The sequence below is a fragment of the Phyllostomus hastatus genome, unplaced genomic scaffold (assembly GCF_019186645.2).
Source record: "Phyllostomus hastatus isolate PE091 unplaced genomic scaffold, TTU_PhHast_1.1 phas_contig_1162, whole genome shotgun sequence".
Classification (NCBI taxonomy): Eukaryota; Metazoa; Chordata; class Mammalia; order Chiroptera; family Phyllostomidae; genus Phyllostomus; species Phyllostomus hastatus.
In genome coordinates, this window is record NW_025333537.1 from 10219529 (window position 1) to 10235227 (window position 15699).

The 15699-nt window shown below is 54.2% G+C and overlaps 1 protein-coding gene across 4 annotated transcripts in view; it reads right to left on the bottom strand.

Annotated features, from left to right (window-relative positions):
• The window catches only part of KDM2B (lysine demethylase 2B), a 106728-nt gene extending 91057 nt beyond the window's left edge, over nucleotides 1-15671 (bottom strand). For 2 of the 4 annotated variants that reach the window (XM_045845301.1, XM_045845310.1), the window contains exons 1-4: nucleotides 15076-15102; nucleotides 14276-14420; nucleotides 11412-11490; nucleotides 9951-9997 (exon numbers count right to left, since the gene is read on the bottom strand). In XM_045845301.1, the coding sequence (XP_045701257.1) occupies nucleotides 9951-9997; nucleotides 11412-11490; nucleotides 14276-14420; nucleotides 15076-15090 (286 nt within the window). In that variant the 5' untranslated portion in view covers nucleotides 15091-15102. Of the gene's footprint in view, nucleotides 1-9950; nucleotides 9998-11411; nucleotides 11491-14275; nucleotides 14421-15075; nucleotides 15103-15474 lie in introns of those variants that run through there. The other 2 variants (XM_045845284.1, XM_045845293.1) reach the window with 2 other exon arrangements.
• Between the last annotated feature and the right edge of the window lie 28 nt (nucleotides 15672-15699).

Here is a 15699-nt window from a genome sequence, read left to right on the forward strand (position 1 = left end):
AGGGAGGCCTTGGGTATACCCCCTGAACCTCACTGGGCCTCAGTTTCTGCATCTGGAAAGTGGGGACAACAGGACCTGCTCTAGTGTCCTGACACAATTACCAAAAGCACTTTGTAGACATAAAAGCAGGGGTCCCCCATTAAGGACACTGTCCCTAACCGAACTCAGGAAAAATCCTCTCCCCAGGCCTAGGCTCGCCGAGATGCCCAGGGCTTCCCAAAGCACTAACACCTTCCGCCTCCTGACCCCTGCACCTTTCACAGTGACCCCCGGGGACCAATCAGTGCCAGGCTGTCTGTCCTCTGGGGTCAAGACCCCGACCCCCTGCATAGGCAGAGGAGCATATGATGCAAACCCAGACTAGCAAATCGGGGCAGAACCCAACCAGGCAGGGAAATCCGAAAAGACACTCAAGGCAAGAGCAGCCGCCTCCCGGAGCGGGAGATGCTGAGAGCCAGCCGCCGCAGCACGTCGGACAGAGGTGCGCGCGCATCCTTGCCCCTCCCACACGCCCCCTATCTGGCTGTGACCAGTCACTCCGAGCCTCAGATCTGACGTGTGTAAAACCGGGGGCAGCGATACATACGGTTTTACGTAGATCAGACAAAATAATACATGCAAGGCGGCTGGCTCGTAGCAGTAAGGTCTCTGTGAACAGCGGCTAGTACTGCCCATATTCCGTGGAGCCCCCGCCCCCAGGGGGTGATGCGTGTCAGACGAGCAGTGGGCAGAGGCGAGCACAGTTGCCCACGGCCTTGAGCACGCCCCAGACTTTGATTTTAGAGCACTAGCTTTCTAGGAAAAGGGAAATAAAACCAATCCGTGAGGTGGGTGTTCATCTTATAGAGGGAGCACCTGAGAACGTGACTGCACCCCCAAAACCTTCCTCCTCCCTTGGGGCTCACGGTCCTCAGCTCTCCTGACCTCGTCCACCTTTCTCTCCTCGGATTTCTTTTTATTTGTTTGTTTATTTGTTTGTTTGTTTTTAGAGAGGAAGAGAGAGAGAAACATCAATCCGCAGTTGCTTGGGGCCATGGCCTGCAACCCAGGCATGTGCCCTGACTGGGAATCGAGCCTGCCATGCTTTGATTCGCAGCCCACATTCAATCCACTGAGCTACGCCAGCCAGGGCCACCCCCCTCGAATTTCTATCTACTCTGCCAGCCAGATGCCTCCCCCACCTGCCTGTCCAACCCTGACCTCTCTCCTGGGCTCAAATTCAATGGGGCCGGAACTGAACTCATCTGCGCACCCGCACACCCTACACGCCCAACACGCACACTCGTCTCCTTTCCCTCTGGGGTCCTGTTACAGGCATCACCTCCTCCCAGTCGCTGAAACTGAACCCTGCATCAGAATCTGACGTGCGGTCTACTGTCTGGGTAACTTGCGACTTACTTCTCTCCAGGCCTCAGGTCTTCCCACCTGTGAAATGGGAAAGCAGGACTAGAAGAGTTCTAAGGACCCTTTCAGTGTTGAAACTTTAAAAACGACCCTGGCTGGTGTGGCTCAGTGGAATGAGCACTGGCCTGTGAACTGAAAGGTCACTGGTTCGATTCCCAGTCAGGGCACATGCCTGGGTTGTGGGCCAGGTCCCCAGTTGAAGATGTGTGAGAGGCAACCAATCAATGTTTCTCTCACACATCAATGTTTCTATCCCTCTCTTTCTCCCTCCCTTCCCCTCTCTCTAAAATTATTACTTTTTAAATAAGATGTTCTTTTTTTTTAAGATTTTATTTATTTATTTTTAGAGAGGTGAAGGGAGGGAGAAAGAGAGAGAGAGAAACATCAATGTGTGGTTGCCTCTCATGTGGCCCGCAACCCAGGCATGTGCCCTGACTGGGAATCGAACCTGCGATGCTTTGGTGCGCAGCCCACGCTCAATCCACTGAGCTACGCCAGCCAGGGCTAATTTTTTTAAACTTAAAAAAAAAAAAAAAGAAGGTCTGGGGACAAGCCAGCTACCTTTAATTTAGCCGTTTCCCTCAGCACAGCGGGTCAAGGGCAGAGCCCAGGTCTCGGGAGCCTGTGTAACCAGACACAACACAGACAGGCGCCCAGTGCGCTTGTGAGTGAAGCATGGGGGAGGGTTCACGTTGGGGACAGGGTGAGGGTGAGGGTAGCAAGTAGTAAAGCGAAAGCACAGGCTGTGGAAACGCCCCAGTGACCCCCTGAGCCCTGGCTCGGCCGCCCTCTCGCTGTGAGGCTCGACCCCTCCAAGCCTCAGATCCCTGGTCTGGAGAAGTCAACAGTAACACTTCAATGTATACTATGGGTGAGGACAAAATGAGGTCACACGGTAAACAACCAGTGAAAGAGAGGTGATTATTACTATAATCGGAAGGATAAATGAATACTGAATGAGGTGATTTATCACGAAGATTTTTTCAAGAAAAGGGGCCAAAGAAAGCATCGGTTCGCTCGAGCATCCTGCACAGAGAGAAATCCAATGAAGAGGTAATTGGTAACACACCCCCCAAGCTGCAGATCCCGGGTGACACAGTATCAACAATGAATCCCTTTATGGATACGTTTTTTTCAGTGGGTTTAAATCATCTTCCGAGGCAGCAAAAATGCTCGCTGCTCTGGTCTCCTCCCCAGCCCCTCAACCCTGAATCCACGGCTGTGAAATCACCCGTCTCCCGTGGGGAGACACAGACTAGAGCATCCAGGAGCAGACCCACACAGAGGCCATCCGCTGATTTACGACGAAGATGACACCTCGGTACCTTGGGTGGAGGGCGTGTTTTTTTTTTTAATAACGGTACTGAGTCAACTAGATATCTACGTAGGAAAAGGACCTTGAGCCCTTTCTCGTACCAAACACACAAAAAATCAATCCCAGGTGAACTACAGTTGAAATGTGAGAGTTCAAAGGATGGGTTTTTTTGACAGAAATGTATGGACATCTTCAAGACCTTGGAGTGTGCCAAAATTTCTGAAACAAGAGACAAGAACAGCTAATGAACCAAGACGAGCTAAATGATCTATATTAAAATGAAGAGCTTCTGTCTGTTCCAAGACATCTTTAAGAGTATGCAAAGGCAGCCCACAAAATCAGAGAAGATTCTAGAATGCGTACCCATATCCAGAATATACAAAAGAACCTTTATGTCATGGGCTGACTTGTGTCCCCAGAATTCCATATGTTCAGGTCGTAACCCCCCAGTAACTCGAAATATGTAACCGAATCCGGGGGTGAGGACTTGAAAGAGGCGATTACAGTAACACGAGTTCTCTCGGGTGGGCCCTCATCCGCCGAGACGGGCATCCTCAAACAAGGAGCGAAGACACAGACACACAGAGGCAAGGCCACGTGAAGACACGGGAGAAGGCGGAGGTCTGCAAGCCGAGGGCAGCGAGCCTGGAGAAACCGCCCCCCCCCCACCCGCCCCGCCGACCCGGTGATCTGCAGCCTCTAGCTCCAGAACGAGGAGAGAAAAGAGATTCCTGCCGTTTACGTCACCCAGTCTGCGGTGCTGTGACGCGGCCAGAGCACACTCTAGAAGAGACAATCCTTGAAAATACAACCACGGACAAGAGACCTGATCGGGTATTTCACAACGGGAGGATTCCAAATAGCACATGAACACGAAATGGGGCTCCATTCCGTTCTCTGTGAGAGAAATTCGAACCGAAACCACAGGGAGCCCCCCCCCCCCGCCCCGCCCAGCATGGAAGCACGGCCGGAATCAAAGGGATGGAACACCACCTCCTAGAGAGGACGTGGAGCGGCCAGAACCAGAACCAGAACCAGAACCAGAACCACCCCTCTGAACCGTTACTCGGCAGTAACTACTGAGCCCGAGAGAACGTGCATTTTCTATGACCCAAGCAATTCTGCTTTTAAATACAGGGTGGAGCGAATACAGGGTGTTCGTATGGAAAATATAATAATTAATAAAAGGTAATACAAGAATATGGCCCTGGCCTGTAGCTCAGTTGGTTAGGGCGTCATCCTGATACACCAAGGTTGTGGGTTCGATCCCAGGTCAGGACACATGCAAGAATCAGCCAATGAATGCACAAATCAGTGGAACAACAATCACTGTTTCTCTCTCTCTGTCTCTCCCCCCGCTTCTCTCAAGTCAATAAGTTTAAAAAATATATAAATAAAATAAATAATAACACAACAGTAAAACTGTGTTTCCTGTACTATAAAGCTACTTTTGCACCCCCTGTATATATCTAACCAAAATGCACCCACCTGCCCACCCAGTCACGTTCTAGAATGTTCACAGCAACACTATACGTAGAGCCTTAAACTGACAATTCCCCAAGTGGCCAGGAACAGCAGAATGAATAAAGTCAATTCATAAAGTCACATGTTGGAAAACGATGTAGCAGTGAAAAATAAATCCTCTATGACTACATGCAACATGAATGAATCTCGTCAACACCAAGGTGCACGGAAGAAGCCCAAACCCGCAGAGGTCACCCCGTGTGGTCCCACTGACATGCAGTGTGGGGACAGGCAAGCTTGGACTGCGCTGTCAGAGGTCAGGAGGACAGGGGCGGGTGCTGACTGCACGGGAACGTGTGGGGTGCTGGCACTGGGGTGCCCCTCACCCTGGCATGCCCCAGTTATTACAATTACCAGGCTGTGTGGTTACTGTACGTGCCCTTTCCTATGTATACAAGGGGGACCCAAAGAAAGCAGAGTTTATTTATCTAAAATTCTGTCCTGGCTGGCGTAGCTCAGTGGATTGAGCATGGGCTGCGAACCAAAGCATCACAGGTTCAATTCCCAGTCAGGGCACATGCCTGGGTTGCAGGCCACGGCCCCCAGCAATTGCACATTGATGTTTCTCTTTCTCTCTTTCTCCCTCCCTTCCCTCTCTGAAAATAAATAAATAAAATCTTTAAAAAAAAAGTCATTTAAAAAAAATTCTGTATTTATTCTTACATGTGTAAACTTCAGTCACCTTCAAAGTACTCTCCTTTTGATGTATTACACCTATGGAGACTTCTTCCCGCTGCTCAAAACAGTTTTTGAACTTGTCAATTTTGATGCCTTTTAGTGCTTCTTCCAGGGTTTTTTGTTGTTGTTGTTGTTTGTTTCATCTCTTCCACATCGTCAAAATGTTTCCCTCTGAGGACTTTTTTCATCCAGGGAAACAAAAAAAGTTGCTCGGGGCGAGATCAGGTGAATAGGGAGGGTGAGGCACTGGGGTCATGCTGTTTTTGGTCAAAAACTGCTGACACTCAGCGTGGGCACTTATAAATCACCCAACATGAAATGGGCAGGTGCATTGAAAGAGTCTTCAAAAAAAATATTCACTGAAGCCAAACACAGCCTCTCACAACCACACCAGCTGGCACACTGATGCAGATGGGTTCCCAGAACAGTCACCTAGCGGCAGAAGCCTGGCCTGTAAGAGGTCTGCCCTCCAGAAGATCATTCCGGGTTCTCTTTGGGTCCCTCTCATGTATTGCACTTGAATAAAAAGGGTTTGTTTTTTTTAAGACTTTATTCATTTAGCCCTGGCTGGTGTGGCTCACGGGACTGAATGCTGGCCTGTGGACTGAAGGATCGCCGGTTCAAGTTCGGGTCAGGGCACACGTCTGGGTTGCGGGCCAGGTCCCCAGCTGCAGCGTGAGAGAGGCAACCAATAGCTGTCTCTCTCCACTTTCTCCCTCCCTTCTCCTCTCTCTAAAAAATAAATAAACTATTAAAAAAAAAAGAAAAAAAATGAGTTTATTTTTTAGAGAGAGGGGAAGGGAAGGAGAGAGGGAGAGAAACATTGATGCGAGAGAGAAACCTCCATTAGTTGCATCTTGTACGCACCCCGACTAGGTACCGAACCCAGGCATGTGCCCTTACCGGGGATTGAACCGGCGACGTTTTGCTTTGCAGGACAACGCTCAACCAACTGAGCCACACTGGTCAGGGCATATAAAAAGTTTTTATATTAAGTGTACAGCGTGCTAAAAAGGGAAAGTGCCCTTTCTTTCTTTCTTTCTTTCTTTCTTTCTTTCTTTTAAAGGCAGGGAGCTAGTGAGAGAGGCTACGTACCTATCTTCCCAGCGAGCAGAGAAACAGGGCTTTCAGAGAAAATCCCGAGTTGAGAACATTAGAAAAGAATCTGTAGCCCCAAGTCATGGCCCGAACACCTGGGTGTGCACCAGCCCCTTTCTCAAACATCCCCCTCCCAGAGCAGAGCCCGGGGAGGGGGCAGGAGGCTGGGATCCCACACTCACTGGAGGGTTGGTCCAGCCTTCCCTTCCGAAGAGGACTGCCATTTACATCCGGGGCATGTTCCCATCACCCCGCCACCCTAGGGAGTCCCTCCTTCCCGTGCACCGTGCACGTGGGTCTGCCGGGCTGACCGGGCCACCACCAGCCCCGGGAGGTGTGGGTGTGCTAAGCCACTCCGAGGCCCACCCAGACACAGCTGATGGAATTACTGGGTGGGGGGGGGTGCGGGGGGTTGGGAAGGAGGACCCTAAGCTGGTAGGGGTGAAGCCTAGAGCTGCTGGCTCCCCAGCTTTGCCGCCACACGGGGAGGAGCTCGCCAAAGAAGAAAGCACAAAGGAAGATGCAGCAAAAGAGGGAAACAGAAAGAGAAACAGGCAACTTCTTGAGATCTTGGAGCGCTTAGGTCTAGACATGCCCGGAAGCCACCCCTTGCTTGAACTTATTACGGACGCCTGTGAATTCTGTTTTGCTTAGGCCAGCTTGAGTTACACTTGTCACTTAAGTCACTATTAAGAAGTGCCCTATGGCTGCTCTCTGGATGTCTGTGTGCACTGAAACGGGGTAATGATACCCCACGCTAACCATAATTACAGGCATGTCTCCTGGCGTCAGAGCTCGCTACACCTTACAAAGCACTTGAATGTTCACCAACCATCTGATCATCACAGAAACGCCAGAGGAGGCTGTGCAGGTATTACTAGTCCTGCTTGCTTGCTTTCTTGCTGAGATTTTATTTACTCATTTCTTTACAGAAAGGGAAAGGGAGGGAGAAAGAGAGGGAGAGAAACCTCAATGTGCGGTTGCCTCTCACATGCTCCCAGGTGGGGGGACCTGGTCCGCAACCCAGGCACGTGCCCCGACTGGGAATTGAGCCAGCGACCCTTTCGCTCAACCCACTGAGCTGCACCAGCCGGGGCTAGTCCTGCTGTCTTTGCCATCCTAGGCTTCCCAAGAGCTGGCAAGGTCACAGGCAGCATCCATTTGCTTCCACAATGAGAAGAAGGAGGCTGAAAGGAAGAAGAGGCGGCCCAGACACAACCAGAGCATCATGGGACTGCAGAGGGCTTGACAATCCCTCAAAAGGGCCAAGAGCAAGGTCAGTTAAGACTGGGATGTAGCCTGAACCCCAGATTTGAGAACCTGGCTTTAATCCTTGATCATAAAGAAGATTTCATCAGCCCAATAAATAATAATAGCAGGAACCTCTCACTGAGTGCCCATCATCCAGCATAATTCTAAGCATCCTATTCATTCCCTTACAAAGCTCTTCTCCCAGGCAGATTCTGCGATTAAGCTCCACTCTGCAGATGAGGAAACAGAGGCTCAGGGAGGTTAAGCAGCCTGCCCCACATTGCCTGCCAGCTAGCACAGCGGGGCCTGCAACAAGGCTCCTTAACAGCAAAGGCTGGGGCTGGGTTGAGGCACCACAGTGGGTCGCCTGGGCCTCCTGGGTCTTGAGACTTGATTTATCGAGTCCACTGTCTGATCTGGAAAGTGTGCTCTGCTCTGATGTTCCCTTCCTTCAACACTTCGGGAATGCCACTTAAAAAGGAAACCTACCCCCTCCTGAGCGAGCCCCAGCCAATTAACCGAGGTCCTTCCGTCATCGGTACCCTGTCTCTCCAGATAACGGCCCTCCCTTCTGAGTATCAGTTAACACACTTTTAGGTCAATTATTCACGCTGGATTATCTGACACACCCACCGGTCAGCTGTCTTCACCCCCCACACCGCCACCAGAATCGGCTTTTAGCAAACTTCAGCGAGATCACACCACTTCACACCCACTAGGGTGGCTCCCGTCAACAAGACAGACAATGACAAGTGTTGGTGCGCACGTGGAGAAACCGGAGCCCTCGGGCATGGCTAATGGGCACGTAAAATGGCGCAGCTGCTTTGAGAAGCAGGCTGGCAGTTCCGCAGGAGGTTAAATATAGTTACCGAATGACCCAGCAATTCCAGCCCTAGGTATATATACCCAAGAGAAATAAAACATATGTCCACCTAAGACTCGTGCATAACTATCTCCAGGAGCATTATCCATAAAAAGCGAAGAACTAGAAACGACCAAAACGTCCGTCCATCAGCCGCTACACGAAATGCGCTCAGTCCCTGCAGTGGAATATTACTCGGCCGTGAAAAGGAACGAAGCCCTGACACCTGCCACGACGTGGCTGAACCTCGAGAACATGATGCTGAGTGAGAAGCCAGCATCTCAAAGGACCATGTATTACATGATCCCACTGACACGAAAAGTCCAGAACAGACAAACCCACAGAGGCAGAGAGCGGACCAGTGGCTGACAGGGGACAGAGGCAGCGGGCAACTGGGAGGCACAGGGTTCTTTTTGAGGGTGAAAGCAGTGTTCTGGAGTTAAGACTGTGCCGATGATGGTCCCACAACACTGTGCCCATACTAAACTCCACTGGATGGTACGGTCAAAAAGGGCTCAGTGGTACCATTGATGGTACATGAATTTTATCTCCCTATGTAGAAAACTGTGTAGCCACCCCCCCCCGCCCCGAGAAAATAATCAGGTCACACAGTCACCTGCTCACCGCACGTTAAACTCCCACCTGCATTCCCATCACACCAGCAGTCAAACCCCGACTCCCTACCAGGCCCTGCACGAACCTGGCCCTGGGGCCCCTCCCTTCTCACGCTACTTTTCCTCTCGCTCATTCTGCTCCCCCCGGACCTCCTGACCTTTGCCCTTTGTTCATCCCACAATCTGGAACGTTCTTTCCCACAGCTGGCTTCCCGCCATCAGTCAGGTGTCTGTCCAGATGTCCTCGCGCCACCCCCAGGCCCTCCTTCCACGGCCCCATCTAAATAAAACACCATCACGATCCATCCCATTAACCTACTTTACTCCTCAGCCTTGAGCACCCTTCAGAAGGATATGTATTTTTAGCCCTGGCCGGGTAGCTCAGTTGGTGGGAGCGTCGTCCCAATGCACCAAGGTTGCAGGTTCCATCGTGCAAGACTCAACCAATGAATGCATAAAGAAGCGGAACAGCCAACAGCTGTTTTTCTTTCTCTCTCAAATCAATAAATACAATTGTTTAAGAAAAGTATATTTTTAAAAGCTGCTGACTTTTCTCGCCCATCACTCCAACCAAGAGGGCAGGAATCTTGCCTGTCATGCCCACAGCTAAATGTAGGAGCCATGTAGGAGCCACTTGAGAAACACTTCTGGAGAGAATGGATTTATCGATCGACTCCCCATGCAATCTGAAATGCCGCCTGCTGCCTGGTCTGCAGCCGTCCGAGCGGCCACTCCACAGGCCCTCCGGGCGTTAACCAGCCTGCACCGGGCTCTCCGCGGTCGCCCCGCCCCAGACCTGTCTAGCGCCCTGAGGAAGTGGGAACAGGCGAACAAGCCCTCCGGTGGAAAGTCAGAAAGTCACAAAGCGCGCAGCGCTCACCCTGCAACTCGCAAACGCAAAGGAGACATCTAAGACTGCGGCGCCGACACCCGAGCTGGAGGCCGGGGTCCAAAGCGGCCTCGTCAAAACTGCGCACGGGCAGACACCCTCTGACCCAGCTCCTTAGAACCCCGCAATCCGACCTGTGACCCATGATGACGCGGGTGCAGCTCACACCTGCTCCTGCCTCCTCCCTCGGGGCCTGGGTTGTCAGCGGCAGCTCAAACCTAAGCAGGCGGGCGGGCGGGCCCCCACCCCTCTCCCCCTCACCCTACCTCAGCATCTCTCGATCTACAGGATCGCCGCGCACAGCCAGCTACTCACCCACTAGCAGCTTGACGTCGCGGACGGTGAAGTCAGGGTCCGGCATCCTGAAAAACGAGCCGCAGACTTGAGTGAGAAGCCAGAAACCCGGGTGAGACCCAACTCCGCGGGCAGGGTGACCGTTTCTCCAAGAGGGTTCCCTTGCTCTCACTGCTGAACCCTTGCTGAGCCGCGATGGGCACACCGAACCCGCACACTCTCCCGGAGCCCTGAACTCAGCCCCGCTCCAAGAAAGAACGGGGACATCCACTGTCCGCCCACTCTTCCAGGGAAGACCGGAGTGTGGCGTCAGGGGTAAGAGCCAGAGCCGGGCATTCAAACACCTGCTTCTTTCAGGGTGGGCACCCCTCTTTGGGACTCTCCCTCTAGAAAATAATCTGAGCCCTGGCTTGGCGTAGCTCAGTGGATTGAGCGTGGGCTGCGAACCAAAGCGTCGCAGGTTCGATTCCCAGTCAGGGTACATGCCTGGGTTGCAGGCCATGACCCCCAGCAACCACACATCAATGTTTCTCTCTCTCTACCTCCCTTCCCTCTCTAAAAATAAATAAATAAAATCTTTTTTAAAATTTAATAATAATAATAATAATAATAATCTGCACGATGAGTTTGAAGGAAGGTGGGAGGGACCCCTGTGCATTTAGAGGGAAAAAAAGACACAGTCACCATACCACCTGCAGGGGTAGGGCAACATGGCCAGCTGCAATGATTATGGTGACATTCACCACTCATTAACAACGACGCCGCAGGTTTCATTTCTACCGCGGGGAGTGAGACTCTTGCGCAGGTGTGGCAGGAGGTGCTGGAGAGGGCAGCCCGCTGGGATGACACCCTCAGCCTCCTCCCCGCCCCTGCCCAAGGGGTGGAAACCTGTTCTTCCAGCCTGCCTCCCAGATGGCTCCCCACCTGGAGCTCTGACAGATCTCTAAGAGAACGTAAACCAAACAAGACCCAGTGCGGAGGAGGCAGGTGCTGGGGCAGGGGAGGGAGGCTGAGACAGGGGAGCCACGCCCCCCACAGGCAAGGACCAATCCCCGCACAGTGGGAGTCGGAGGGCAAAGACACAACCAGGTACCCTATCTCTGGGCCCGGAGGCCGGCCCATCCCTTCCCAGCCCAGGCGCTGCCTCAGTTTCCTGATTTGGAGTGAGGGGGGGGACACTCTCTTTAGGAAGTCACCGCGTGTTAGCTGGGGTGAATCAGGGGAGAAAGTCGGCACTGTTTAAACGTCCTATATCCTCTTTGCCCAAATTCTCTGAATAAGTCCGATCTTTGGAAGGTTTTTCCCTTTTGTCAGGGCTTGAACAAGGAGATACTGTATTCCCCAGGCTATGAAGAAACATCCTTCCCAGTGCTAAGGGGTGGGTGGGGCAGAGGATACAAGGAACCCATCCCAAGCTACGAACTGTGTTAGGGAGGCAGGGGGCGGGGGCGGAGGAGGGAGCAATTAGTTTCGGCAACTTACTTAATTCCCAGTCCATCCTTCTCTGGAAATATCAGGGGAACCCTGAGAGCTTCTCTCTGCACATACTCGTAGTTGAAATCTGTTTGGGTATTGGAATTAAAACAAGCTGGTGAAGCCACAAAGCAGCGAATGAACCCCAGTGCATTGGGGAGGGGGAGAAAAATGATGGCGGGGGGGGGGGTTACAGTAGTCGCGGGCACCGGCTCGAGGGCCAAAGCTCCGTGGAAAAACGACAGGGAAATGGATTAGGCGAAGCCCAGGAGAAACCATGCCAACTCTCAGCTCCTCTGCCTACTCAGTCATTCCCGGCATGCCCCACGGGTCAGAACTTGTCAATGAACAGCCCAAGGCTGGGCGAGGGGTGGGGAGCGGAGACTCATGAAAGAACCCCACACAGAAGGAGCCCGGGCTGGCGCTGAGCAAAGAGGGACGGGGCCGCGCATCCCTAGCTGAGCTCAGAAAGGGAAGGGACTGCAAGACTGAAGAATGCCACCTGGGAGGATCTGAAGGCCCAGAGAGGAGGCTGGGAGGAGGGTTCTCATTGTAGCTGAGCATCGGGGAAGATCTTATTGTAATATCCTGTATAGTGAAGGGGAGGGGGGGGGAGCCGGTTTCCCTGGAAACTGTGTATTTGGTGCCAAAATAACTAGGGAACTGGGCACAGCTTTGTTGTCTTAATGGTGAAATTGTGCTGCAGCCGTCACAATACTTGCTCCAACGGGGTAACCCGGAGGGGTGCGCCCCGGGCGGAGAAGACTGTGCAAAGAGGACGTGGAGAAGCCCAGAGAAAATTCATCACGGCACCGTCTTCCACTTGGGGGTCTGTCTGGTGCAGACCCCCAAATCCTTACCCTAACTGTGGAGGGGAGAGAGGCTGAGACAAACCCTCACGGCCCCAAGTCCTCAGGGAACGGAACAATCCACGAGGGCGCCAGGCCTCGCCGGCCAGTCAGGAGACGGAGGAGCTCACAGGTCACGGAAGCCCCTGCCCCAGGCGAGCAGTTCACCGGGGCAGCTCGGAGGGGGAGGAGGCCGAGGCAGCGCAGCTCCGAGGGGGAGAGAACAAAACCAGGGCTGGGGAGAGCCCTGACCTTAGCAGCTCAGATCCCCAGGGGCTCCCAGTGAATGGGGATTCCTAAGGATTTGGAGGCACAGAAGTTTAAGAAGCTTCTATCTTGAATCCAAGCTCAGGGCTCCTTCTGTTTCTCAGCTCCTCCCTCGAGTTTTGGGGCCAGATCTGAATTAGCTACCAAAACCCTAGAGCCGACCGTCTCCTTTGAAAGGAGCCCGGACAGCAGATTGAAGCAATCTCCCTTGCTGGAACCCCTGCCCCCTACACACACACCCCCAAAGCCCACCCCCAGGGTCAGCTTTCGGCTTCTTCCAATGAGCCTGAGAAAACTCTGAGGTCCCCGGGGCAGAGAATTCCTCACAAATGACCAGGAAGAGTTTGCATATTGTTTTCTCATCGGATCCGTCAACTACTCAGTTTGAGGGTGAAGAAAGGCGAGGCATTAAAATCCCATTTGTGCTAAGGAAATTTAAATGAAGCTGAGAATGGCCCCTTCAAGACCGAGCAGGCTGGAAGAAATGTCTTCTTCCCTCCCCCCACAACCACCCCCTGCCACGGGAGCCCAGCGCCCCAGAAAACAGGGGCACAAAAGAGAAACTTCAAAAATGCAAAGCCTGGACGGTCTCTAGAGAGAGCAGAGGCGAGCCACTGGAGCGGAACCTGGGGGGCGGGAGGGCTTCTCAGCTATCAGCGCGCGGAGGGATGGAAGGGGTTTCCAAGGGGGATGGGAGATAAACAACACGGGCGCGGAGTGATATAAAGGAAACTTGAATATTTGGGTGGGGGGGGGATGAATTTACAAATCCCAGGAGGGCAAAGGGCAATGCCCAGGCAAGCAAGGACACCTCCAAACCACCAACCCCACAGGACCGCTGGAAGCCTCGGACTCAAGCCGGAGCACCGCAGCACCCCCAAAGACCGGGCGGGGTCCCCAGACATGCTCCCAGCACCAGGGTCAGGGAGAAATGGTAGCCCTAAAAGTCTCCAACTGGGTGGCATCCCCCAATCCTAGAGGCTCTAAACTGGCAGGGCCCTCAAAAGGGGGCAGAGCTCAGGCCCGGAAGAAACCCCACGTCCTGGAGGGGCGCCCCAAGTCTTCACTTGGAAAGTGCCAGGGGACAGGGAACTCAGCCTTAAGCCGGAGGGGAGATCACCCCCTCCACCGCAGTCCCCTCTTCCAACCGTCAGAGCTGCAGGACTAGAGGCCACCGGCTTAGGTGGGGACGCGAGCCAGCGACTCTGCTCCAATCTGGCAGAGCCCGCCAGGTGATGGGGTGCCTTAGACCCCAGGCTTGAGGAGGCCCGTCATTCGGTGACCCCTGGGCGCCCCCAGCGCCAGCTTCCAACTGGAAGGGCCCACACAGCACGAAGTTTGCGAGGATTCAGGCCTGGGTGCCTCACCCCAGTCTGACTCCAGCCGGGCAGCGAGCAAGCAGCTGGGCCGGCTCCGGGAGGGATAGAACGCGGCGCACCCGCCTTCCCTCGGTCCGCCCGTCCGTTCGTCCCCAAGGTCTCTCTGTCGGCCAGACCCTGGCTCTGCCCACCCTGGGGCTGGTGGTGGGCGCTGGCCAGGCCTAGGCCCTCGGCCGGCCCCGGTTTCAGCAGCCTGCCCTCCTCCCTCGCCACCCCACCCCACCCTACCCCACCCCCCCAGTGCTCGGCCTCGTTTCGTCACCGGATCCCCTGGAATGGGGGACGCGGGCGCGAAATACGAACCCAGCCACCGGCAGCTCCCTCCCCACGTGCGCTCGGGCTGCGGCGCGGACGGTGGCTGGAGGAAGGGGCACCTCACCTTTGCCCTCCATGGCGTGCACGAAGTCCCCCTGGTACAGCTGGCTGCGCAGCTTCTCCTCCAGGCTGAAGCCGCGGACACTAACGATCTCCTCCACGTCCGACAAGTCCTCGTTCTCGTCGTATCTCTGGCGGTCAATCGGGCGCTGCGGGGACCCAAGCCAGAGAGCCCGGGACATTACTGGGAGACCTGAGGGTCGCCTCTCACCCTGGGCCCAGCTCCAACAGGTGCAGAAGCCGCGCACCCCTGCACCCTACCAGTGCGACCCGAGCAACTTTGCGCAAATGCTCAAGATGCTGGAAATCAGGATAACGAGAGGGGCCGCACCCCCCAAGTGTCTGGCTGCGCCCTCCAGGGCATTCCCCTCCTGCATCTCGGGAGGCCGTGGAAGGGACATCTGGGGGGGGCTCCCTTTGCTCCCCACCCCCGGAAGGTGTTGACTTTTGCTCACTCGGCCGGGAGCTTCGTTATGTAACCCGCGAAGGGGGCTCCGCGCACGGGCTGGCGGGGCATCTGTAGGCCCCGGGAGGAGCCGCGGCGGCGCCCGGCTCGGCGCTAACAGCAGCCGCGGCGGCAGAGCCGGGAAGCCGGAACCGGGGGCTGGCGGCATTTCTAAGACTGGAGCCGCCCCCGACCTACCCGGGAAGCTGGAAAGCTAAAATGGAAGGGCTGAGACCCCAGCCGCCCCCGCCGACCGCCCTCCAGTGCAAGAAGAAGAGGTGGGAGGGGGGTTCTGGGCTTGGGAGGGGGAGAGGCTGACCGCCCGCCACAAAGCTCCCATCCGAGACCCCAAAACGCACCAGCAGCTGCCTCATCTCCCCACAAGCGCGCGCGCACACTCACTTCCTAAGGAGACTCCCCCGCCACTCCCCGCATCCCCTGCCTCCTCCCTCCACCGCCCAGCGCCTGGCCCCGCAGCCCCCCAGATTCCGGGCGAACCCCGAGCCCGCTCGGCCCCCTTCCACGCCTTTCCCCGCTACCACCTCTCCACTTAAGTGTCTGAGACTCTGAGCTTCACAAGAGACTGGAGGAGTAATCTGCTGGCTTCCTTTTGCATGCAATTTATTATATATTTTTTTCCGGTCCTCTTGCAAAATACAGAAAAGGAAAGAAAAGGCAGCGAGAAACAACAACAACAAAAAAATAGATCTATCATATACCAGATACAGATTGGGGGGGAAAAAAAAAAAGCTACACACCAATCTTCTTCCAGAGTCTTTCTCTGCCTCCATTTTTTTAGGAGAGTTCACCAATTAATTGTCAACACTCCTGCCCCCTGCATTTTGGCAGAGGGGGTAAGGAGAGAAGACCAAAGAAAACAAACCAAAAAAATAAATAAATAAAGCAAGCCAGAGCCGAGATCTACAAAGTTTTGCACCAACACTTAAGCAGATCCGTTTGCAAAGTCCTAGGAAACCATTTTC